We start from the raw sequence: 27,421 nt of genomic DNA, 5'->3' as shown, positions 1-27,421 counted from the left end.
ATTCGACAAAAAAATACTATAACAAATCATTGATTTGCAATCTACTTGTTCAAGGAATACCTATTTGAAGACAGATTCGTTCTTGATTGATATTAATAATCTTAAAAAAATTAGCAGCTAAAAATAAATATGTAAACTGTAATTAAATATATATTTTCTGTATCTATTTTTTAAATAAATAACATTTATGTTTGTATTAGAACCACAATAACATTATTTCGAGTACATATTTATCGATTTATTTAACAACGATGTATCCCCATTTATATATTTTAAATTAGTGTCTACAATAATATATTGTATGTGTGATTAATTAAAACTAGATGATGACCGAGCTTTGCTCGGTTTTTTTTTATAACGCCATCTTGTTTTGTCTTTAAAGCAGTTAGTTGCTCTCAGTTAAGAAAAATAGTATTATTATTCGCCAATAGATGTCGGGAAGAGTCATAAAGTTGATTATCGATAAAGTTGATTATTGAAAACACGAATAATACAACATTTTCTGAAAATAAATCGTAGCTAGATCGATTTATCGCCCCCGAAATCCCTTGTATACTAAATTTTATGAAAATCGTTGGAGCCGTTTCCGAGATTCAGATTATATAATCTAAATTTGATTTAACTTTTGGGCGATCGAGAAGCTAAAATACTGGCATTAAGGACACTGGTAAGACCATCAAATTACCACACCTGCCTGTGAATCTCTCTGCAACATCTATAATGAGTGATAGAGATTACCCAGGTATTAAATTCACTAATTGATAGTAGTGCAACGAGTGAAAGAAAATACATTAATGTTGATAAATACAAAAATACGTGATAGTAAGTAAGATATTGGATCGAACAATACAATTAAATACCTAAATAATATGAATTTAATGTGATCACAGCCAATTAGTAATTTTTTAGACATACTTAGTATCAATTTTATCTTAACCGATATTGATTATTTATATTTGAACCTTAATTTAGTTTACAAGAATGATAATTTAAATTGGTCGCGGATTCGAGTTTTGAATTACCCGCGATTCCTGACTTGTAATTGCTTGAAGTTGCTTGCATCAGCTGTTCAGATATTTATATTATCTATTTGTTTTAACTCTCTCGTGAACCTACCTCAAAGTATTTTTAAATATATTTTTATTTTATTTTCAGACTATGATAAGATAATATATTAGAGTAACAGTACATTTTGTAAATCTACGATATTAAAATTCTGATCATGACATTATTCAACCCTGATTTTTTTAGCAGTTAAACCTTAAAATTACGAAAGTCTAATAAAAACTTTTAGTATTATTTTAGTGTGGTTCTCGTTTTGAAAATTCGGTACGGAATAAGATCGACCTAATTCTTTAAAAGAGTACTTTATTAATTAATACTCAATTTTGGTTGGAGCAGGTAAGTACTGTGTGAATGTTGCTTTTATATTCAATGAATAGATATATGCCAGAGCTCTTTAAATTTTGGCCTTCTGAATGCTAATTAATATTATATTAAGCATTTTTATTTTCGGAAGTGAATCAAAAATACGTTACACATCTATCATATGTGGAGCATTAAATAATTATAACTGAAAATTTTACTAATTCGACTAAGAATGGCCTCTTTTGTAGGAATATATAATTAGACAACTGTGCGATGAAAAAAAAAAGTTGTCTACGGTTAGACGCCTCAACGCTATTTGTTGGTTGGCTATTGCTATTTGACGATTTACCTTGATGTTCGTTTAATTTACTCGGAAACTTGAGTGTTATGTTCATTTCATTGGAAACTATTTCAAAGCTAGATCATTTGGATTACAAATGTTTGCACACGGAGAGTATAATGATTGCAATTTTTGGGGACGAACCAATTATTGCCTAAATATCATGCGTCTTTTATCATTTTGCATGTGCGTGAAAATGTCAGAATAGAAGTATTGGAACACGTAGAATCGTCGTTTTATTGACAATGTAATGCCGTTGACTATTGTAATTACGTTTATATATTTCATTTAGTGCTGATTTACGGATTGCAACAGATGTAATGAGACGAACAAAAGTGTAGTGTCGGTCAGTTAGTGTTTGACAGCCGGTAGGCTAGTCGTAGTGACTTACGATTGCCTTCTTATAAAAATGAACAGTCGCAGTAGTGTAAATGAAACAAATTTGGTGAATTATTCGGCGGATTTGTCGACTTTAAACCAACTAGATACAAAAGAGTCGTTGCTGAGTTTTCCTTTCGATCATATTTACGCTTGTCACTCTGAGAGCGCAGATAGAAGACAAACGCTAACACTTGATAAGGAAGTGGAAATATCCACTCACTGTGTTGTCTCCGAGGAAAAGGACCTTGTAGTCGGTTCTAATACAGAGGTAACTCAACTCTCAGATAGACTCACAGAAGCTGTAAATCAAAACAAGAAATTAAAAGACCTCCTTCTCTTTCACTTGGATTTAATACAACAGCAAAACGATTTAATTACAAAAAGGGATAAACAATTTCAAGCACTAAGACAAGAGAATGATACAGTAAGTTAAAAAAAATTTGAGGTATTTAGTTTTAGTAATAGGCTTGGCTCACAATATCTTTTTAATCGCTATGTTTTTGGGAAACGATATTTAAATGTACAATGCACCTATGGAAGACATGGTCAATTATTCTGTTTCAACTATAACTTAAAGACGAAGATGATTTGCTACAAGTTTAAGAATGATAATGAATTTTTAAAATAAACTGTAAGAAATTATCCCAAATTATAAAAATTACCTATGTTTTTTATTACGAAGTAAACAATGATTGAAATTAATATAAAATCATAAATGAAATTTAAATTCATTCATAATGCTTTAAAAAGATAATTATGGAAGCAATTTTGTTCACATTAAATATGCCAATTTTGCTGAGTTGTTTAATTAGGTTAACAGCATTATGTAAAATTAAATATAAAGATAACCTATAATCAGAAACTAATGGTGCATTCAAACCACAAACAAGAAATACTTATATTGAAAAATTTATGAAATTATGTTAAGAATTAATAATTGTCTTTTGAATGCCAGACTCACTACTCTGGAACAATATTTATGTTGTACATATAAACTAAGAAATGAAATATCTTAAAGATGAAGCTTTTGAATGAAATATATTCACTAAAACTTAAATGGATAAAGTAGAAAGCAAAGTGATTTGGCGTAGCGAATGTTAATTGAAATTAGCCCTCATAATGTTAAATTGAGGCAGTTTTACCATAAACCACAAAAAAAGTATATTTATTGATTATATAAATAAATAGAAATTACAAAATTGTACTAGTATAGCAATTGTTGATTAATAAGTATTTTTAGGCATAGATTTGAATCCATTTTCCATTTAATTTCACATATATATGTTTTTCTTAATTGAATGAGATTACAATTAAAGGAATGTTAAATAGATTTTATTAGGAGAGTTATTGTAGGAGAAAAAAGTTTGCATGTGTTGTTATGTTTGTCAATTGCAAATGCTAAGCATTGCGAAGTGTATTTGTAGACTTAGGAATTTGCTTACCTTTCTTTTTATATGTAAGCGATGTTTTGTTTCACCTGCCTCTACAATATATATATTCTATAGTTTTTCTCAGCAAATTGCGTTATTACATAATTTTATGCATGTTACATGTTCTGAAAAGTATAGGAGATTATTAACAAATTGTTTTTGTGTTTATGATTATTTTCAGCTACGGACAAAGTTAAATCGGATGGACAAAAAAGTTACTATAAATCAGAGACCTAACCTAAACTTACCACCTCCATCTGCCAATGTTCCAACACCAGCTGTAACATCTACTGTTGTTAAAAGTGAACCAAACCAGGTTAGTTAACAGCAAGACTTGTGATGTATTTTTATTGCTAACATAATTACAGTCAAAACTGTTTACTGCGACATTGTTTAGAACAACATGCCGGTTATAATAACCTAGAACAAAGGTCCCGGCTGAATGTTATATGACTGCCTTATTAAAAACATTGCTTTATACGACATTGCTAATAACGACAAACCTCATAAAACGACCACATTTAACTAATATTTTGGAGAATTCGATCTGTTAGAACGACCGGCTAAGCTGTATTGTAAACAATTTGAATAGGTATCCACATTTGTCTTCAATGGCTATTAAAATCAGGAAATGAATTATTTTAGTGTATGATTAAATAGGATAATAGGATTTAGTTTAGTTTAGTTTAGTGTAGGGTCATTTCTAATTCTTAGAAACAAAACACCTGCATGCAGTAGAGTCAAAGTCTGCTTCTTCATATCTCTTCAGTTAGTTTGTACTTATCTATACACAAGGCGCACCAAAACTTTGTGGAGTTATTCGTGAAACTTTGAAAATGTCGCAAAGAAAAAGAAAACAAATTAATATTGAAGAAAAATCGCGTATTATATCCAAGCTAGAGAGCGGAATTTCAAACAAAGACTTAGCAAAGGAATATGGTGTATTACACTCGACAAATTAAACCATTTGGAAAGAGGGCGAAAAAAATGTTCTACTTATGTGTAATAAACAAAATGTGCATAGTTGAATAAATATATTTTTCCAATAATTCCCTATCGATTTGTTTGTACTTGCACGATACACATTAAGCATCACCGGTTGTTACGACTATCGGTTTTTACGACTGAATATGAGCAGTCCCTTCGATGTAGTTATAACAGATTTTGACTGTATTTATAAAAATAAATAAATAAGAACATGGTTTATTCATAAAACTTATTATAATATTAGATTTAAAAATTCATATAAATGTGAATCATATATTTGACAACATAGTATGATCACGACTGGGCACTTCATCAATAGTCTTATAATCTTTGACTTTGATATAATCTTTTTCAATTTCAGGTTATGTTTAATAGTTTAACAGAACTTCTACTGCCTGATAATAGAACAAACCCTTACTATTTCAATAGTGATTTAAATAAAAGTAAAACTTTAACACAAGAACCCTTTAATTTACCAAAAGTCACAGAGACAGGTAAATATAAAAAATAATTTTCATGATTACAATAAAATCTGTCAGAAATTGATATTAAGATAATTTTTATTCATATTTGTTGTTATTGAGTAAATTTTATGTGAATGATTTACTTCGATTTCAGATGTAACAAGCTACTTGCCTAGTGATTTAACCGTGCCGCCTATGTCTATTTTGGATACTAATATAAATTTAGGTGATAACTTCAACATGATTGAAAATAAACCTTTTGTTAAAAAAGAAGTAAAATCAGAGTCCAAACCTGAACCACTGTATACTGTCACATCAAATAGGTAACTATAATCAAATAATTAACCAAAGTAATCTATTAAAAGAAGTAAACAGTTATAAATGTCTTAAAAAAAATTGCAGTGGAAATCCAATTATTCAAAAATTGCCTAGAAGCCGCCGACGAACTGGTAGTGGCATAGGTAGTTTGAGTCGTATGCCTAAGAGTAGTGCGACAAAGACAGAAAAACCAGAAACCAGTAAGTTGTTCAACATTCTAATAAATCTGCTCTATATTTTCTTTTATATATTGAACTATTTGGTATTACAGGTAAACCAGCTGAAAGACCAAAAAAATATGAGAGAACAAACTATAGTGTTCACAAAAAGTCAAAAATGATAAACACTTATGGAAAAACAAAGGGCCTTAATGCCTTTAAGAAAACAACTCAGGTTACTGGGTCACTCTCAGAAAGACTTAAATTAATAGACACTACTCCCACTGGTGAAGATCCATACCAGCTTGGTGAAGCAGATCTGAGGGAGCAATCTCCAATACCAAAACTTATGCTCCAAAAGAGTAATCGAAATAGACGTTGTACAGAAACATCTACAAGACGTATTTATGATCCAGCTATTCCAGAAACCAGCAATAAACCAGATAACAAAGTGAACACAGATAGGTTCAGCTCCACAAATACATTTCATGACACAAAGATAAAGAAAGATGAAACAAAAACTGTTATTGTGGAGGAACCAGATTTAGATATTGTAAAAACTGAACCTGAAATCGATTGGCGAACCTATGCCTCTACCAAAGCTGGAAATGAAACTAGTTTATGTGATTTCTCATATGGCGAGAATCCTAACAACATACACATTCCCTCAATAGATTCTATGGAATTTCAAGATTTGTTTGCACCAGACGCTTCACTAAACTTGGATAATTTAACTGCAGCAGATTTTGGTATAACTGATAAACCACCGGCTGATAAAACTAAAAAACGAGTTGGACGCACACCAAGCGTAATGACACCCACCATTCCCTCTGTAAGAGCAAAGAAAGGAATTATCTCAAAAAAAAAAATTTACTATTTTAAGGTGATATCTTAAAATGTATTGATAATTATTTAATTTCAGGAAGAACCACTGGCACCAATAACGCCCGTTCTACCAGTGGTAAATGCTGCTCCAGATGTGCCAATTGAAATGCCAACAAATAAACGCGGCGGTGAAAGCAAACGAGGAAGAAAACGTGCTTTCTCAGCGACTGGTGTGACAAAGGGGGTAAAACGTGATGCACATCCAAAGCCCTCAGTTCCGAAACCAAAACCAGTCAGGGGAAAAAGTAAATATGACAAATAAAACTAATTCTTATTATAAATATGGCAATAGCATTAATTTTTTTATATTATGACATCTTTGAAGTACATATTAAATCATATTGATTGTTCAGGAAGAAGTTGTATATAGTATGAAGTTAGGAATGAGGATTTGGCTTGTATATTTTAATTGCTTGTTTGTCATTAGTGAAATTAGAATGGTTAATAGATTTTTATTGTATCATACTTAACAAATATGCTTAAACTTAACCAAAGTTAAAAAACATAAAACTTTCAAAATAAAACTGTAAATACCAATTCTATTATATTTCATGTAGCTCAGGTCTAAATCAATATTGAACACAAAATATAGTAAGCTTAAAATTCTAAATTAATGTATTTTTAAAGTTATAAATGAGCTAAAAACATTAGTCTATAACATGCCAAATTTACTTGGACACTAAAGAAATTGTCATTATTATTCCTATAAGTAAATTAAAAGCTACTGTTAGCAAATTAGCTTCCATGAGGAGATCTGAATATTTTTCTGTATTATAATAAGCTTAATATGTTAATATAATTAATAAAAGTTAACAAGGCGTTTAATGTTTTATTCAGTTAATTTAATTTCCTAGATTAGCATACTTTAAATATCTCATATATATAATATTTATATATTGGTGCATTTAAAGTTAATATTTTTTGTAGCTACTCCTCGAGGAAAAAAGTCTCCTGTACCTGGAAAAACGACTAAAAAGTCTTATCACTCTCTGATGGGTGACCCTGACATTTCATGGTACTTGGGTTTGGACCCTGATGTAAAACCAGAGGATGTAGATGAGCCCCGTGCTAAAAAAGCCGCCACTGTCGAGGTAATAGTGTTTTTTAAAATATCTAGGCAACACTGTTATTTCAATTTTGATTTTGTTACTAAAAACCGTTGACATTTAACAGGTACCTCGATGGCGTGAAAAACCCTATACTAGTTGTTATACACTAGAGGGTACTGAAAATTTAGATGATAAAGTTTTTGAGAAACGACACCAAAAACTGGAAGTAGAAGAACGTCGACAGCTTAGGTGATTATTTTAAAATTGCATATTTGACTAGGTAAGAACAGAAGTGATCTAAGCCGCACGTAAGTTTCTATTATCTCGATTCGAGATTTCGATAGGGATATAACTCCAAAAACCTCTTCTCTACTATTGTATGTAGAAATATTTAGTACTTAATATAATTTTTAAAAATTAGTAGGCACAATGATGATGAGCAATAATTAACTGAGACGCAAACTTTAATAAAAAATTTAAATATTCATAAATTCTAGATGGATTTTACTAGAACGAGACATTTTATAACAATAAAAAATTTCAATAGTCCGGTAAATTGGGGTGCTGGCGCGGTAGTAAGAACAAATAAATAATAAATAAATTTCCTTTCAAGGCATATGCACTTGCGGGCCGAATGTAAGGTCACTGGCCAATTCATGGGTGCCGCAAATTCCCGACCTTTTTTTATGTTTGAGAAGTTACTTGTGACCTAGAGGCTTTTCCAGTTTTACCAGGGCATGTGGGCGAGCAAGGGCTCAGCCACGAGGGGTGGGATTTGCTAATAGCTACACGAGCGCCTTCAAATGAGACCTAACGACTCAAGAGTAGCTGTTTCGCGAATTAATCTACTACCGGTTCGGAATCGTAACGCGCTGAGAAGATTCGGCGAGAAACTAATGGGACTGATATTTAGGTTAGGTTGCACGTCGAACTCTTTGCCGAGTTCGACGAGTACGGTTACCTTACTCTTAGTGTTAAAGCTAAAGGTATCTAATTCAAAGTTTATTGGATCTGATGGATCCGTAAGGACATATCTAGGGCATCGACGGTAACTGGATCCTGCATGATCAGGATTTGAGAACTAGTCAGCGGCGGCAAAGATAAGGCGATTATCATGACGCATAGCCTTATCGAAGTACCGTTCCGACGCTGACTTCATGTATTTTCGGATTGATTCGAGGCCCAGATCGTCGTGTAGGTCAACGTTTCTCACGAACCGCGGAGCTCCAACGGCTACCCTGCAAAAGCGGGATTCTGGGGATTGAAGGGTGTATATGTGTGCGGGCCGCATGAGCGAATATCACACTCTCGTAAGTCATGACGGGCCTTATGCAAATTTTGTAAAGTGTCACCTTGTTCCGAAGGGACATTTTACTCCGCTTACAGATCATGGAGTAGTCTGCCGAGAAGAAACGCGGAACACTCGAGGACGGATTTTATATGGGGGCGGAATGTCATGGATGCATCTAGGGTGACACCCAGGTACTAGACCTTCCTGGCCCAGAAGTTGGGTTGACTGAAGAGGGTAATCGGGTGTGTGAGATTTCTCCTCCTAATCGGGGAGGAAATCCGTGCGAAGTTCCCCTTTAAAATAGCACCGCAGTGCTTTTTGCTGAGTTGATGTCTATAAATTCCCGATCGTGCTGTTGCCTATATAATGAAATAATCTACTAATATTTCGGTCGAAGAAAGACTTGACATATCGTACGGGGAGTACCGACAAGGAAAGTTTATTCTAGAGTTTATGTAAATAATCGAGGTAAGTGGTTCTAGTTGGAAGGAATTTAGGATAAATTATTTGGTCGAGTCATAGTATTTAGTCAATTAGAGAAGATGATAACAATAAATCGATGGCATAATTAGTTAAAACGAAACATTCAATAGGCCGTAAATCACGCAGGTACTTCGGATCTTCTAAAGTCTCCCTCCGCCCAACAACTCCAAACCATAACCATACGTTTCCGTATGATTTCCTAACGTGTGACGTCAAGCAATATTTAATTTCGAGCCTCAGCCCAAAGATGAGAACAATATTTAAGTCCAGTCTAATCTCAGCTTAGTGGAGCCCAAGTCGTTGGCTAGTTGTGAAGTATTTTGCTTATCTTTATCTATTCTGCAAAATTTTTGGAGGGCAGTTTGGTCTTGGCATATTCTTGACCCCATACTACACCGCTCGAGATTTCTACCCTCAGAAAACTAATGCTGTCTAACTCACGGTAGACGTGGGTTGTTGGGACGTGCTAACCAAAATCCATACTGAGTTTAAGAGTACAAGTACGTCTAAATACGTGTTGTAATAAGTAGTTCTCACGATCTTGGGGATTCATGGATTTATTAAGCTCACTGGGAATCTTACGGGATGGTAGACGGCCACGAATCTCGGTTTGTTCATTACTCTCCGTCGAAGTATCATCTAAGCGTGTGTCGTACTTGAAAAATCTGCTGTCAGACTATGGTTCATGTTCTCTTTAAGACACTAACCCAAAAAATCGGGACTCAAAATATTAGGGGTTAAAGTATGAAATTGCCGATTTTTACTGAAAAATTGAAGTTCGTTTTTTTTCACTTAATATATTATTTATTTAATCAAAATATCTATAGCTGTAGTGAGAAATTATTTTCCTTCGGGAAAACTCGCATCTTTATCGGAATACGATGACACCCGAACTGTCAATGAATGATCGTATTAAATGAGTGATATATGTATATTTTTTATTGCTTATATGGACAAGCTCACAGCCCACCTCGATGTTAAGTGGTTACTAGAGCCCATAGATATCTACAACGTAAATGCGTCACCCACCTTGAGATATAAGTTCTAAGGTCTCAGTACAGTTATCATATCCATTAATATGGAACTTTATTGTTTTGTGTCACATGTCAAAATGAAAAATGTCATTGTATATATAATATAGAAATGTTACAACCATAACAATTATTACTTAAAACGGGATATTAACCAGTGTATTATACGAAATGAGTTCCCGATATTTTTAACTAATAATTGTTATGTTCGGGATGTGTGAACATAAGTTTCGTCATTATACACAATATCTCTGCCTTCAGATCTGTACTTTCTTATTAAGTCTAGGTACTTTACTCTTTTAAGTCTGACGTCGTCTTTTTCATCACCATTTTCATTTGGCGAAGTATTATTCTTAGTGTAAATATACATCCTTTGAAATTCATCGTTTCTATTAATTTGGACTTTAGTGCTTTTATTGTAGGGACTTTTTCATAAATGAGATGAAAGTTATAAACTATTCGTCGTATCACTGCATAATTAAAATCATCAAGATCTAGATAGAATTTATTGCGCAGTCTACCCAGCTTAATTTTGTTTGTGTTGGTATTTTTATTATTTCTGTATTCTTCTTCCTCGTTCAAAATTTTTCTTATTGTTGGTCTAGATATGCTCGAAATCGTCCGAAATTCGCTATTGAACTTTGCAAAATACTCTCGAGTTGTTGCTATTTATGAATTTGCTATTTTCCGATATGAAGTACAGGTTAATATTAAATATAATTCCTTGGACTGGATTTTTTAACCGTTTTCAAGGTTTCGGCATAGCTATATAACCTATTTATAAGTAATTTGAAAATATGATTAAAACTATAGCGAATATTTGAATTGCGTATTATCCACTCTATATATATATTGGTCTGCTGTGCGACTTACCCCTACGGCTCTAACGGCCTGGCCACGGGGATCGGCGGTGCGAACGACGAAGCGGCGGAGGAGGCGACTATTCGCGCAGTACCGTTTGCAGGCCACGGGTAGTCACGTTCGCCGCCGCAACTAGCAAGGAAGTCCGACAGCGAAATGTCTATATCGAAATTATCTCGAAATTGCTTAGAAAGTAATCGTTTTTTGGTTCAAGACCTATTATTTGGAAGAGATTGTGGAGTACATGATTTGAATAAGAATCGGAGTATAGATGGAGAATTCCACAAGAAGCACGAGAAATACAGAATGTATCCGGAAAAATTTTGACTGCTTTGAGTGGCTAGACTTCCAAATAGTTCGTCTAAGTAGCATATCAGCAATAAAAAATTCAGTGTTAATTTTTCGCGGCGAAAACAACTAAACTAATTTAATCACTGTACTATTCGCCGCGACTACCGCTCGACTCTGTGGCTTGCGCCGTCCTTATTCATGCATTTGTTTTGCTGGCCCGCCGCGTCGTAAGTTGCCCGCGCGATTCGCTCGGTACATTTCGCCGGTCGCTTTGCCGGTCGCCGGTGCGCGTGGCTTGATAAGTACATTTCTATGCGCTTATTTTAGTCGCTAGACGCTTCGCCGTTCGCACCGCGCGAATATTCGTATAGGCGAATGTCCCGTGGCCAGGCTGTAAGATGGGTACTGAAGCTATTTGAGAGAGCGAAGCTATTTGAAGATTTAATTTAACTTTTCCGAAAAATTACGAAAGAAAATCTTTTCTCACTATATCTATACCATTATTATCTATACATTGCTGCCATCTAATAGGAAGGTAATTTATGCCTTTTCGATAGAACTCTGGTGATCTAGATTCTACAAACTGTGTGAAAGAATTTTGTACTATCTCCTGGGAAGAAAACTTTTTATCACGTAGAAAATTGTCCAAATTAGGAAAAAAATGGTAGTCCGTTGGAGGTCTGGCGAATACGGAGGGTGACGAATGATTTCTAATTGCAGTTCCTGTAGAGTTAAAACGGTTTCTCGTGCTGTATGAGGTCTCGCGTTATCATGGAGCAATAATGGTGAAGATCAATTCATGAGTCGGGGCTGTTTCACTCCAAGTTTTGCTATCTTTGTTCGGAGTTCGGCACAGTAGACATCAGAAATTATTGCTTGACCAGATCGGAGAAAGCTATAGTGAATAATACCATGCTGAGACCACAAAACCGTTACCATTACCTTTTTATTGGTAAGCTTTGCTTTAGGACACTTGCGGCGTTTGACCTGGGATCAGCCATTGCATTTTCGCTTACGGTTATCGTAAAGAATCCACGTTTCATCACATGTCACAATTCGATCAAATATTCGACACGCGTTTCTTTCTGCAGATCAGTCAAATCATGAGGCACCCATCTTTCATAATTTTTAATTTTATTGATTTGACGCAAATGAGTCAATATTGTTGGTAAGGTAACGTTAAACCATGCCGCAAATTCCTGGGTAGTTTGGCTCGGATCGGCTACCACCGTCTCTTTCAATTGATTGTTGTTCTCATGTGTGGATCGTGGTTCGTTCTTCAAATCAAAATTGCCATCACGAAAGCGTTTAAACCAAAATCGCACGGTGCGTTCATTAGCAATCCCCTCCCCAAACGCAACATTGATATTGAGAGCTGTTTCTGCAGCGTTAGTTCCGCGTCGGAAGTCGTATTAAAAAATCACTTGAATTTTCAAAGTATCCATCTTTCTTATCTAAGCAGAATAAAAAACAACTGAAAGTCGATAATCGAACGTTACACATTTTTAAAAGAAGAACCTCATAGGAACCATTTGTAAAAAGTTTTACTCAAAAATCTCAAACCATGAAGGTTCTATGTCAATTCGAAGTACCTATTACAATAAAACGGCGATTTCATACTTTAACCCTTATTACTTTAAAGTGTTTGTTCTGTGTAGTCCAGAAAATTGTTTATTTCTTATTATAAGAAAGAACCACAATCGCGCTTTCAAAGAATAGTCCTGTTTTCGAAACAAAATGGCTTGCATAAGAAATTATTCGTTGGTGCAAGTGAAATAAGAATCATTATAGTGTTAGCGGAACTAAAATTTGAAAGCTCAGGCTTTGAATGCTCACTCAGACTCACTAGGGTGCCAAAATACCCAAGTGTAATATACTTTTAAGTTGACAAATACAATGCTCCCGAAACATTATCAATGATAAAGGTTAGCCTCGGGCATGTATATTGCCTGCCAAGTCATGACGTGTACTTAGGATGAATTATTACTAAAATCGGTTAAATAATTTTTAATCGTATTAAAGATCTATAGGTTTTTTTTCACACGTAGTAGGTTAAAAAACATCGAATTGATGCCGAAGGAACGTAGCCTTAAAAAACTGGAGACGTTATTTTGAAAGAGTAATGACAAATATTGAATGTTTTATCCAAAATTATATTTTCTCTACGTGTTTTTTTATAGAAGGTCGCTAGGTACCACGATTTCATTCGTATTTGAATAAACGTAGTAACTGTAGGCAGACGAGCATACGGTCCACCAGATGTGAGTGGTTACCGTCGCCCATGGACTTCAGCAATGCCAGGGGCAGAGCCAAGCCGCTGCCTACTTGCTGCCAATTAAACAGTATTAAACAGGAACTCTCCATGTACTGTAGCAGGATATGAAGAATTTCGTTTTATTGAATTTTCTCTGGCTCTCGCCGCCGTAACATGAAGAAAAATATTTGGTAAAACCTCTAAAAAAAAGTTCTCGTTTTTACGTGATGATGAACAAACAAACATTAAAAAAAACATGAGAAGTAATTTAAGGTCAGGTACACTTGAACGTCATATCGATATATTGTTTGTAAATATCTGCAATGTACAGACACGCTTCTTTTAAAGTTTCATAGTACATACCTGCTTTCTTTCCCTGTTGAAATCCCTTGAGGGAAGGAATTTAAAAATTTTAAGCACAGAAATCATGCCCTTTAATCCACAGGTCCATTTGTGTGTATCCATAGGGCTTTGTTTTCCGCCTGTTCGTTTTAAAGTTTGACTTAAAAAAAAAAAAGGACGAGATATACAATCTACAAACTAATCGAGAAAGTTACTGCTGACAATAAAACTAGTGTGCCATGTCGTTTTCTTAACATCAATTTGAATACATCCTGACTTTATCAGTACCCACTAAATTAGTTAATATTTGAATAAGATTATTTCAGTTTTAATTCTTTTTTTTTTTTATTGATGCACAAAACAAATTACAACCAAAGAAATTATAAGTTTAAATGTTTAACATAACAATCTGGATTGCAATTCAAAACAATTCTGAAATGTATTGCACAAAAATAAGAAGACGTTCATCTATTGTCCCAAACTATTATTATAAACAAGACTTGATTTCAATGAAAGGTCACCCCCCAACTCCTCTTTATTCTGGGGTACGTAATAACTGATCGTGTAACCTATAAAATTTAAAATAAAAAGCCCAATCTACTCCTTTAAGAAGGCTCGTGGTTACTGTTGCTTTCTTTGCTCCGTAAAATACCTCAAATCATCTTACGTAGCTTTGACTGAGTTATTCTTATCCATTACTGTTTTTTATGGATATTTTCAAAAGACTACTTGTAAAGCGGTCATGTACGAGATAAAAAATGTGGATAGGACTCTAGGAAATTGTATTTTGAAACATTTAACATTTTGACATTGTGCGTTTCTGAAATTCCGTATCTATTGGTATTTGAAACGTCATTGTTCTGTTAAGACATTTTATTAAATAATATTAAATCATTTATCTTTATCGACACATTTCAGATAATTATATTAAAAAATGATGGACTTTAAAAAAAACGAGCATTATAGAAGTGACAAGCAGTTTAATAAACCAAAGCAAACTATGATGCATGAGGTCTAAAGCGGTATATATGTATGTGCTCGCATACTAAAGGTCGCAAGTCCCAGAAACGGCATAATTCTGCGTATGTACGTAATGTGTACTCACAGCATAGAGTTAGACTGTTAGCAATGCGTTTAACATTGTTAATGGAATGAGCAGTCACGGCCCATGCTTAAACTGCTAGCTCGTGTATCGGCATAAAATTAAAGTCCATTTCGTAGAATTTCAACGATAGATCACTTCTGTTCTTACTTAGCGGTTAATGCCCATAATAGTAATAGGGGCGGAATTTGAAATACAAAATAATAAAATATAATCTCAGATACAAATCACAAAACATTTATTCTGAGACGGCTGTGATATTGGATAATTACAGTAGCTACTTTATTACAGTTGAACTCATATAAGTTCTACGTGTCAGCTCCGGCCCGCAGATTTGTACGGAATAGATAATAACAAAGAGATGTTGTTCGGTAAGATTGAATTCGGACAAACTTAAGACAGCCTGTATATCTATGTCACAGCTGTTTTTCTAAGGAACTCCATATCATTAGCTTTGAACGCATTTAATTTTATTTTTTTTATTGAATCTATGTGTTTTATTTTTTACGATTTCGTTAGTTTTTTTTTTCTTTCTTAGGAAATGTGATCTTATTTTATTTTTACGCTTGTAATATGGATGATATGTTTTCGATGTTGTCCTTTATGTTATTATTGTTCATTTTAGCAAACCCATGCTTGATAGAAATCATTTTATTTTGTGCCCTATTCTTATCCCTGAAACGTGAAAATTTTCTATTTTTTTTTTGTAAAAACCCGTGTAAATTTTATAGATATGTACATTCTTCACAGATTATCATTATTAGTGTTTAATAAATTTTTTATCAAAAATTTTAGTAATTTACAGTGAATTAGTATAACGGGGGTCAGATTAGGATGTTTCATTTAATGTTCGCATAACGATACGTACGAGCGTATGTTCATGTATATTGTTATCCCGCTCCCAAAGGGTAGTTGCAAAAAAATGTTTTCAATTTAGACTTAATTTATAAATGAATATAATTTGTTATTTAAAAAAATTGTCAAATGAAAATTGTTATATTTTAATTGAATTAATAGATTTCGTGAATACAATTGTTATGAATCGACTCTTTTGGGAGATCGAGTTTACTTTTGTTTGTAGAAAATGTCGATGTTATCCTGCATGATATCGCATTGACGGCCGGTGGCAGCTTCCCCCGTATTTATAATAGATTATATGTTAATGGTGAAGATGGCGCTTAGACTAAATCAACTGATATTACCCTATAATGATTTAAAAAAATATAACATATTTATTAATAAAGTAAAAATATTGTTTATAATGTTATTAAATAGCACAACCGTGCTTTGCTTCATCTTCATCTAATAAAAAATGTTTTTGAATAGCCATGATACAAACTTTGAATATTTCTGTTATAATCGCGATTGGCTTGAGTTGTATTAAAAAAAATTACTAAGTTACCTACCTAATTTTCCACTACAAAATTAGAATTCTTCATTACGAATAGCAAGTTTGGTAATGTAAAAATCTAATTTTTCAATACATCTTTGCGAAACTTTCATAGTCTCGATGTTTCTATTTTCCCAGATATTTAACGAGTCATCGATATTATTACACACACTATTTTTTGTAAAATTAATCTCTCGTTTGTTCTAAGGAGTGAGGTTTGTGCCATGGCAGTTATGATTATTGTGAATTTGTTAAATAATTTTATCTGTGAATGTAATTAATTCTAAAATATGTTTTTTGGTAATATACAGAGGAAATCTACACATCGTTGGTAACAATCGAAGGACATAAGCTAGAGCCCGATGTTTTGTTCGTGACACTCCCATGGTACTACTACGCGGATGAGGGGTGAAATTAAATGACACGAATACACGGTATTGCGTGTGTAACTAGTCTCTACAGATTCATTTGTGACACATTTCGTATAAAATTTTAATATAACGTAAAAAATTCGCAAATAAAATATAATATGTCATATTTAAATGACAGTCGTAAATATGATTTTCATCGGTTTGTGTTAACATCCACATTTACTAAGTCGATGTGTATGCCTAAATGTGTATAGTTTAACAAAATTTATCCCTGTCTTTTTAAGTACGTAAGTAATTACGAATAAAAGAATAATTTTCTTATTAAATGGAGTATAGGGACGAGGGTTTTATGTTTGTATTGTTATTAGATTATAACGTTCAAAATCGTAATCAGATAAAAATGTTCTTGTTATTTTTTTATTTGTGTATTATACAATATAAATATATTTCATTGACGAAGAATATTTTATCTAATCGGCATATTTATAGATTGAGCGAAGCCCGCACATTTCCTAGATATCTTGCAGTGTTAATAATGCCCTATCGCTATGGACCATGGGAGTGTCAGGAACTAAAATGCAGGCCTATGGCTGGATGGTGGTCGCAAACCAAGTTTTATTAATTAATATTAAATTTAGAATTAAATAGAAACCTGCAAAAGTGATGTCCATGCTGCCGAACAAGAGGAAACAAACAGAGGTACAAGATTTGATTAAGGTCAAAAAAAAACAGCAAACAGTTTTGAAGGTTCACATCTCTAGTCTACGAGCAACCGTTGCGGAATCAAAATATAAATGATTAAACATTGATTTGTATTTCATTTGAATGAAATTAAAAGAAATTACATTTGTAAGCGTTAGATCCGTCGTCTTACATTATTGTCAAAATGTTCTAGATGGCACATGCGGCGCATTCGGGAGCAAAGACACGTGGAACGACTTCGTCAACGTCAGCGAGATTGGTGCGGCAATTCTTCCTTCTCTCAGCAACCCTCCGTCTACACAATATGGCCTCAGCCTCAGCGAGACGCTCGATTCATCGAAATCACCGATATGTTGCCTGTTATGGCATTTGGAGAAATATTGCCCGATTTGCCAGAGTCGTGAGTTAATTTAACACATTGCCAAATATTTTTATGTACTCTTTATCTATATATTAATACGTGAAGCAAAAACTTTGTACCCCTTTTTACGAAGATTGCGCGGACGGAGGAGTATGAAATTTCTCACACTTATAGAGAATATAGAGAAGGAGTGCACAATGCTAATATTTTTTTTAATTAAGGCACAAAAGATACATTAAATTAATAAAGAAAACATAACACACAGTGCCTTGTATTTGACACACACACATAAATGTATATTTACTCTTTATTCAAACTTTAGTTAATGCTTAAAGTCTGTGGTCAAATTGAAAATAGGTTAATATTGTTTATCTTTAATATTATTTGTCTATGGTGTAGTCTTGGCGAAATCTGTGATTATAGAGGTATAGTAGTATAGTCTTTGACAACTATAATAATGTTCAAACTTTTAATTTCAATTAATTATAGTCGAATTTCGACTACTGCGGGAGGGACCACTAGTATAAATTTAACCGTAATTGTTATTATCCTGCTGGGAAATGAAACTCGAGTATTTATTTCAATGGTTTTTCTGTTTTTTTTTTCAGTGACTTCAAGCTGCCTTGGATTAGAAGTTCAAGATGTTTAAAGCGTTCGAAAAGATCAAAAACATTACACTAACAGTTTGCAATAATCTTTATTGAAGTGCATAGTGTATGGACATTTAAAAAATATGTTCTTTTCAATAAAGATTAAAATAAATATAACACAGACAGTCTACAAATAGGAAGTGAATAAGAACTGAAACAAACGACATTAATAAGGTGTCATCTACGATTTTGTCAGCTACGATGCATCATGGAGTATTTGAGCTCTATTATAAACTATCTATAAAAATGTTTGAATCGTATGTGTAAATACTTGATTTTACTTTTTAACGTTTAGCATGGAATGAACAAATAACAAGTGATATAAATAAGGATATTTGTTAGATAATTTCTAAGAAAAAGAGAAAAAACAAAGCTTGTTGTTTAGTACATATTGCTGTCGTATAAGTTATCGTCATTGACATTTTACGTCACTCTTACCGAACGAGCTTTCTGAACGGAAGCTGAACGTCGGAGATGACGTCATTTGTCAGTTGTTGTTCGTGTATGTAACTGTGTGAAATATCTGTTTAAACGTGATGGTTATCAGTGTAAATGCGTAAACCATAGTATTATGTTAGATTTGTAGGGATAATTTATTAATGTAACATTGTTGTTTTTGAATCGGTAGCTAGCTATACGGTGTTTTAAAGATTGATATTTTCACTATCCATATACTATCTATTCATTAATACTGATAAGATATAAAAAAGAAAAAACTTACGTGTTTAAATCTAGTTCTGTTGAATTGTATATATATGAAGTATTATTATGCACAAACGATGGATGTAAAAATAATATGGAAAATAGGCCTCCGAAGCGAGATAAACAGCTTCTCTGTAAATTAGTATTTGTAAAAAAAATATTGGTAAAACATTGTGAATTTAATTTTAACTTGTAAATTAATGAATCGATATATATTGCAGTAGTAATGGTGAAATTTTTGAAATTGTGCTGTTACTCACATAATTTTCTTTGATAAACTACTTAAATTAATTCGAATGAAATTAAGAATTAAATAGGTAGGTAATAGGTCGGTCCACCTCGTTTTGGGTACGCTTACCTGAGGGGGCCGGAATCTCCGTTAGTCATTAGAAATGTTGTTTATTGAATAATTTCCATAAAATTTGAATGAAATGATAGCTTTTTGTGAATATATTTAAAAATGTATTTAGTAAAATATAGGAAAAATTAGGTTAGAAACGTATTTTAGTTAATTGAAATGCTACATACAAAAAACAATATGTATGAAATATAAATGAAATTCGTACGGTAATGCAATTATTAAATTTTAATAACAAAGATGTTGTATATGTTCAGATTTCGATTTCAATACGAAGCACACAGTTCAATTGATTTATCTTATCAAAATTTTGGCAATTTTGTAAATTTCGACAGCCTCCTCTAAACAGTGGTTTATTTTGCGTTTCAAGACGCGCGCGCTGACAAGAAAAAGCAAAGATAAATTATGTGAAATATAATTTAGGTCTGGAGGCAGGGAGTGAATTTCAGAGCAATTAAAAAAACTTACGAAGTGTTTCATATTTAGGTTAAGGTTTCACGATCTGAAAAAGTGGTTTGGAGGATTAGTAGCTTACCTGTTTTTTTCTACTAAGAAGTTTTGTCAAATTCAATTATCACATACTAAATAGGCAACGTAGGTGGCTAGTAGAACATCTTCCCATCTCTTTATGGGCAGTGAGATATAACGTCAGAAATGGATTTTTTGACGGGAAGGCGAGGAGTGAAGTTGTGTTTTTTATTTATTATTTTGTCTATTTAGTATTTCTTCAGGTTTTAATGCGTAACAACGGTGGCTTATTAACTGTTTGGTATCTGTGCCCAAATGTGGGAAAATGAAACAAAACTGCTGAATGTAACTTCTCGGGAACCTCTAAAAAGTCTCAGTAAATGACCACCATTTTACTTAGATTATATTTCATCCCATTTCATTTCGTTTTCATTTCATTTTATGCCATGTTTCGTATTAATTAACTTCACTTCATAATATCATTATTCATATAAAAAAGATTTCAATAAAATTAAAATAAGACGACTTACAGATCTTAGTTACCAGGTCATAAAATGCCTAAAAAAATGACGTCTGACGTCATTTTTTTAGCGATGAGCATTCTTGTTATTATGATATTTGTCAACTACCCTCACATCTAGGTTTTGTAAAATAACTTATTCGATTGAATAGATTTATAAACTGATTTCTGTTGACGACTTGATGACGATTGCACCCACTTTACAACACAGCGACCACGAGTGCAGCTTTAAAAACTTGTTTCTGGCATTAGATCGAATACAAGCTTTTTTAATAAAAGCTTCACACGAAATAGTCCCAAACTAGGATCTTTTTGGTATGAATGAACCCGGAAATATACGAAATAAAAACGAATGCACCCTGGCCCCAAATAGCAAGTATCTGTCATAAAAGCTCTGACTCCGGCCGAAAACTGATTTGAACACCTTGGTTCAATAGTCAGGGTAACTAACCAATTATTCAACTGATTCAATAAATAAACAGCTTTTGTATGATGTTAGATGAACCCTCGTAACATAATATAAAGCTGCACGATTCCAATCAAACATTATTTATCAAAAAAAAGAAATCAAATAAAAAAAAACTGTCCAATTTCTCCACTATTATAAAAATACATCAACACAGAATGAAATAGAACCTTTTAGTATTAATTAAAAAAATATATAAAAATTTCACATATTGTCTCGGAACATGTTCGTTACTATTAAATGGAAAACTACGTTGGGCTGAAAATACATATGTAAAACAAAAACTGATACTTGGTATTCCTATTTCCTGAAGAAAATTTGAAGCGAAGTTTATATTTAAAAAAAAAAGTAAGCACCATATTTCCTTGCTTGCATGTTTTGATTTGTTTATATTACCCAGGTGTGTGTAATAAAAATTGGCGTATAAACAAATTTTCAAAATTTTCTTAATACAATGAAACATCGTAAATGCGGCACGGCATCGGTTTTCTATACTTTATCAATTGGTTTAAGCGGTAGCTAATAAAGCTCCAAATCACTCATTATAATATTTTAGATCTCGCGCGTGAATTGATTTTATTCATATTCTCATTACGCTCCAATAAAATCATTCTTCGACTTAGGAACCCATTACCAACAGTTACAGAATAATAATACAACAACAGTTACAAGATAATAATACAAAATTAAATATACAAGATAATAATAACATGTACTTTTAGGTTAGGAATATTGTGTTCTTTTTTTTATCTATACTAATATTATAAAGAGGAAAGATTTGTTTGTTTGTTTGTTTCGAATAGGCTCCGAAACTACTGGACCGATTTGAAAAATTCTTTTCCCATTAGAAGCCGACATTGTCCCTGATGAACATAGGCTACTTTTTTTATTATTATTATTATTATTATTTTTTTGGTTTCATTTGTGTTTTTATGTTTCCGAAGCGAAGCGAGGGCGGGTCGCTAGTAATAAATAAAGTAAATAATACAATGTAAAAGTAATAAACGTTGTAGATAATGACATAAAAATATTTGTCATAGTTTCGTTAAGCATAGAGGAAATGGAGGAATACGTTTGTATGAACTGATTAAAATAAACTGGCCTTAAACTTATGCAAGATCGATGCAATAGTATATTTTAATTGCCACTATTCGATTTTGGAGTTCCTTCCGACTTGCTTCTTAAAAATGTTCATGTTCAATAAAATCAAACAAACTCAAAGCGTGAGGATAATTTCCATCGTCTTTTTGTGGCCTGGAACTAGTATGTTCCGGGCTTATGCTTGGGGTAGCCGTTATTTTAATGCAATTGATATTTCGTTTCAAGGATAGTGGATAGAAAATCAAGTGGGCCACTCGCTTTTTAATCTGCTGAGGCAATAAATAAATTTCATGATTTTGATGTCTCATTGTGACTTTTTTCTTTTTCGGACTTCCAAATCTGGACATATAAAACATCTTTGGGTTGGAAACGTAAAAAAACGAGGTCTTATTTTTATCTGATCTCATTAAATGAGTGCACGGATCTAAGAATAATATGATTTTATTATTATTTCGGGTTGTTGAATGTATTCAATGAAATTATTGAGTTCGAAGTTGTTTTAAATTCGAACGTGTTTATTATTGTACCTAATTATGATATATGCGAAACTAAATTTAATGGCACGAATCACTTCGTATTCTTAGATGTTTGCGTTAATTTAAAAATTTGAATTTAATTCTATTTAAACAATTTGAAATGTACAACAATGTTCACCCTAATTTTAAGTCATTGTAAGTAGTTAGGTAATAAAAAATTTTTAAATTGTTTTTAGTCCATTAACATTGAATTATGTTGCACGAATATTTATAAAGAAATAAAAGTTTATTCAATGCATTTTATAATTTGATGAGCCACAAGTAAATTTACAGACATTTCGGTACACATCACAGATTGTGGCCATATAGTTCATGTAAATATGCCAAAATATATTAAGTTTCTTTTTTTAAGACTGAAACTATACCTATAACATAATTATATATGTCCGATATAAAATCGCTGTTCTCGAATAGTATAGGATTTTATTAAATTCTTAATTTATATGATTGGTGTTACATTTTATTCTATATTCAAGTAATATAATATCTACTTGTGGCTAAATGTAGTAACATAGATGTGAATCGGTGTTGAGATAAGTATTAATTAGATTAGTGTCGATGTCGGGAATTCTTGTTTTCCCCAATAGTTCATGTAATATTGAATTCATGTAGCAGTTAAAATTCCAATTACTGATTGTTAGACAGGAATATTCATTAGGCGTGTATTACTACATATTTCTAAAGGCAATTAGTTTTCTGCCGTGTACGTTGTCATAAAATAAGATCTCATTAATGTTATTCGGAATATCTATCTTAAGTAAGTGTTCTAAATGTTTGTAAACAAGTTAGATTTTTTTCATTGTATTTTTTTTGTTGTAAATATTATAAATTTACAAGCGTGATTAAAGCGTCCGTTTGACTCATTTATTATTGAATTACACGTTATTATAATAATATGAACTCTTATTGTTCCAAATTTAATAAATTAATGACCCATTAAAATGCTCGGTAACTATGTGTAAATTTTATCGTATTCTGGCCGCATTCCAAAATATTACATACCCTTTAAAATACACGACTGCAACTGAAAATATTAATTGCAAAATTAATAAAATATTGTCAAAGGTAAACCGAGTAAACAAGGTTCGGTTAATAAAAATAATAATAATAATAATAATGTACCTAACTATAAATATATGGAGTAAAGTAAATAAAAGACTAAACACCCATGACTTGCTAACACAGCTTTATGACGTCAAAGATGTCCTAATGTAACTATAAAAAACTAATACTAATGAACAACTTCCAATAACAGCAATAATAGCAGCGTCAGAACCGTCTTCCCTGTTAGTGTTAGTATTGTTTTAAAACCGTCTATCGACACTATAATACGACGTTTTATTAAAATGAAAACTTATTTGCTAACTTCTTAATTTTACATTTTCTGCGTATTTAAACTAAATAAAGTGTTGCCATTTTAATAACCTTGTAAATTTAAATCGGCTAAAACGTGATTATTGAATTATATTGATCATAGTAAAAAAGAAACATCGACGATAACCAACATATTCGTTGATAGTTTTAAATTAAAACTTAATTAATTGGGTACTTCAAATTTTAATGGAATTTAAATGTATATAATATAAAAAGCGGTATTCAAATATAAAAAAGTACTTGTTGAAAAATAACGAATGTCAGAGAATAACATTAATTAAGGAAAGAAAAAAATATTAAAGTACGTCATAATTTCAATTGTTGTTTCTTAGTATGTTATTGTAATTTTAAAAAGTTTTATGAATTGTAACTGAAAGTTTCTTGTTGCTGATGATGATTTAGATTTCAAGAGATTTATTACTTAATATCTTTCTCTAATATGATATCAAACGGACTCACTGTTAATAAAATGTAATAATATGAATATAAAACAAATGTTTAATAAATACTTTTGTGGTGAAAGTGGGTATCTTTTATGCCTTGTGTTGTCTATAAAATTCAGAACGTGTTATTGAATCGTCATAACGTAGATGTTGCCTATTAATGCATTTACTAAAAATCTCAAAGACGTCATAGAAATCAATGTACAAGTTAGCAGTGTGTTAAACACTTAAAGTATAGATAGCTTATTATATTTATATTTCCTTTAAGAATCCTAATTACGAATTGATGTGATACTTCAGACTAAGATGTGTTAAGTACATTGAAATAAAGGACCTTCGGATCTAAAATTCTTGTATTTATTTGTATAAGATGCATTTGGTGCAACGACGGTGCATGTTGGCAACGAAAGAAATATCTAGTGAAGAACGGACTGAAGTTTTATTGGTGTCCCCGTCTTGGACCAAAACGAGCCACTTTGGAACACTCGCCAGGATTGCTGCCGTCATGACCTTTTTTTATGATTGAAGGATTACTGGTGGCCCGGAGGCCTTTCCAGTTTCACCAGGACAGGTGGGCGAGCAAAGGCTCAGCCAGGAGGGGTGGGATTTGCTAACAGCTGCCCGAGCGCCTCCGAAGGAGACCTAACAACTCAAGAGTAGCTGCTTCGCGAATGAATCTACTACCGGATCGGAATCGCGACCCGCTGAGAAGATCCGGCGAGAAACTCAGCGAGCTGATTCATGGGTTAGGTTGCACGGCGAACTCTTTGTCGAGTTCGACGAGTACGGTTACCGAGGTCCCTAAGCCTGCTCCGAGCTGAAGGCGTCTAGTGCAAAGGTTATTGGATCTGATGGATCCGTAAGGACGTGTCTAGGGCGTCGACGGTGACTGGCTCCTGCATGATCAGGATTCGGGGAGTAGTCAGCGGCGGCTACGATAAGGCGATTATCATGACGCATAGCCTTATCGAAGTACCGTTCCGACGCTGACTTCATGTGTTTGCGGATCGATTCGAGGCCCAGGTCGTCGTGTAGGTCAACGTTCCTCACGAACCACGGAGCTCCGACGGCTAACCTGCAAAAGCGGGATTGTAGAGATTGAAGGGTGTCTATGTGTGTGCGGGCCGCGTGAGCGAACACCACACTCGCGTAAGTCATGACGGGCCTTATGCAAGTTTTGTAAAGTGTCACCTTGTTCCGAAGGGACATTTTACTCCGCTTACAGATCATGGGGTAGAGTCTACCGAGAATAAACGCGGCACGGTCACGGACTGATTTTATATGCGGGCGGAATGTCATCGATGCATCCAGGGTAACGCCCAGGTACTTGACCTTCCTGGCCCAGGGTATGGATTGACTAAAGAGAGTAATCGGGGGTGTGAGATTCCTCCTCCTAATACGGGAGGAAATCCGTGTGGAGCTTCCCCTCTGAAATAGCACCGCAGTACTTTTCGCTGGGTTGATGTCTATGCGCCATTTTCGGAACCACTGTCCTAGGGCTAGGGCTGCGCTCTGAAGCTTCTTCGCGATTAGGGACTTATTTCTACTGGAATAGTAAACAGTCGTGTCGTCGGCGAATAAAGCTAAATGGGTCGGCGGCGACCGGGGAATATCGTTAACGAATAAGCTAAATAGGAGGGGTGAGAGGACAGAGCCTTGCGGGACTCCAGCTGTGAGAGGTCGTGGGGAGGAGCGGGTTCCCTCGACTCGATATCGAAAAGAGCGGTTCGACAAGAAGTCCCGTATGATGAGCACGAGACTATCCGGCACACCCATGTTGAATAGTTTGAAAATCAAACCGTTGTGCCAGACTTTGTCGAACGCTTTTGCGACGTCGAAGAAGAGAGCTCCCGTGTATAACGGTTTTGGTCGATTAAGCCCCACAAGAATGTGCTCCGTGAGGCGGTGCACCTGTTGAACGCATGAGTGATTTGTACGGAATCCGAATTGTTCATCGATGAGAATGCCCTTGGATGAGACGAAGTCTCTGAGGCGTTTGTAGAGCAGACGCTCATACAGTTTGCCTAGAGACATGAGGAGGCTAATCGGGCGGTAGCTCGTCGGATGATTTTTTGGTTTACCGGGTTTATGTATGCCGATAACATCCGCTTCTTTCCACACCGCGGGAAAGATACAGTTCGCCATAGCGGCATTGAAAATAGATGCCAACATCACGATGAGTTGGACGGGTAGAAGTTTAATAACGCGGTTGGATATACCGTCGGAACCGGGAGCCTTGCGAGGACGTAGGTCTTTGATCAAGTCTTTAACTTTCATCGGGGTGACGGGTGGTAACGCATCCGAGGGTGGCAAGGAAACCGTCATGACCTGTGCAAGTGCTCGCTCGCGCGGCCCGCACACACATTTGTCCTCTCAAGCTCATTATATTCCGTTTCTGCAGTATAGCTGTTGGTTGGAGCACCGTGCTATGTGAGGAATTTAGATCTTCACGACGATCTTCAATTAGAACCGATACGGACCTATCTGAAGACAAGGTCAGAACGCTTCTTTGAAAAAGCAGCGCGCTGCGATAATCGCTTTATTGTGGCACGCGAAACTAATGTAAAAGTCGAAAGATGTAAAATTAATACAATAAACGCGTAAACAATCCATAAATATAGTTTTCATAATTGTATACAAACTTAAAACGGGAGCTTGTCTTTGACGGCACTGGTACGAGTTATCCCACTGGGTCAGTCGCAGTACGGCTTGGGGAAGGCTGTCATCAGTCACCTGATTGATCTTTCTTAATATATGTGTAGAGCAGCTTGAACGATTGCGTCTTCCATGACAGTCCCCAAACCGGCATATGGCGGGGTCCAGAATTCGGGTGTAATCCCTATGATGATCTCCGGCTTGACGTCAACAGGTCGGTGCGGAAAGAAATTAGTACCTACTCTTTCTCATGCCTTGCCGCCTGCTTGCAAAATGGTGCATTCACAAA

The 27,421-nt window shown here is 34.0% G+C and overlaps 1 protein-coding gene and 1 long non-coding RNA gene across 4 annotated transcripts in view; one reads left to right on the top strand and one right to left on the bottom strand.

Moving 5' to 3' along the window:
• The window catches only part of MSL1 (protein), a 27,275-nt gene extending 2,450 nt beyond the window's left edge, over positions 1–24,825 (top strand). The window contains exons 3-13 of one of the 3 annotated variants that reach the window (XM_028177170.2): positions 2,001–2,513; positions 3,701–3,835; positions 4,868–5,000; positions 5,125–5,293; positions 5,373–5,488; positions 5,560–6,278; positions 6,369–6,576; positions 7,259–7,422; positions 7,505–7,629; positions 17,692–17,898; positions 18,468–24,825. In XM_028177170.2, coding sequence (XP_028032971.2) covers positions 2,118–2,513; positions 3,701–3,835; positions 4,868–5,000; positions 5,125–5,293; positions 5,373–5,488; positions 5,560–6,278; positions 6,369–6,576; positions 7,259–7,422; positions 7,505–7,629; positions 17,692–17,898; positions 18,468–18,540 — 2,445 coding nt within the window. In that variant the 5' untranslated portion in view covers positions 2,001–2,117 and the 3' untranslated portion in view covers positions 18,541–24,825. Of the gene's footprint in view, positions 1–398; positions 2,514–3,700; positions 3,836–4,867; positions 5,001–5,124; positions 5,294–5,372; positions 5,489–5,559; positions 6,279–6,368; positions 6,577–7,258; positions 7,423–7,504; positions 7,630–15,326; positions 15,407–17,691; positions 17,899–18,467 lie in introns of those variants that run through there. The other 2 variants (XR_003624755.2, XM_089729325.1) reach the window with 2 other exon arrangements.
• LOC149503534 (uncharacterized) lies at positions 21,990–27,421 on the bottom strand. Its single transcript, XR_016323463.1, has 2 exons — positions 26,806–27,421; positions 21,990–24,987 (listed from the first exon to the last, which is right to left on the bottom strand). It is a non-coding gene; the product is annotated as an uncharacterized LOC149503534 (long non-coding RNA).

Source organism: Bombyx mandarina, chromosome 01 (genome assembly GCF_030267445.1).
Source record: "Bombyx mandarina strain Sakado chromosome 01, ASM3026744v2".
NCBI lineage: Eukaryota > Metazoa > Arthropoda > Insecta > Lepidoptera > Bombycidae > Bombyx > Bombyx mandarina.
This window is presented reverse-complemented; position numbering and strand designations above follow the sequence as displayed.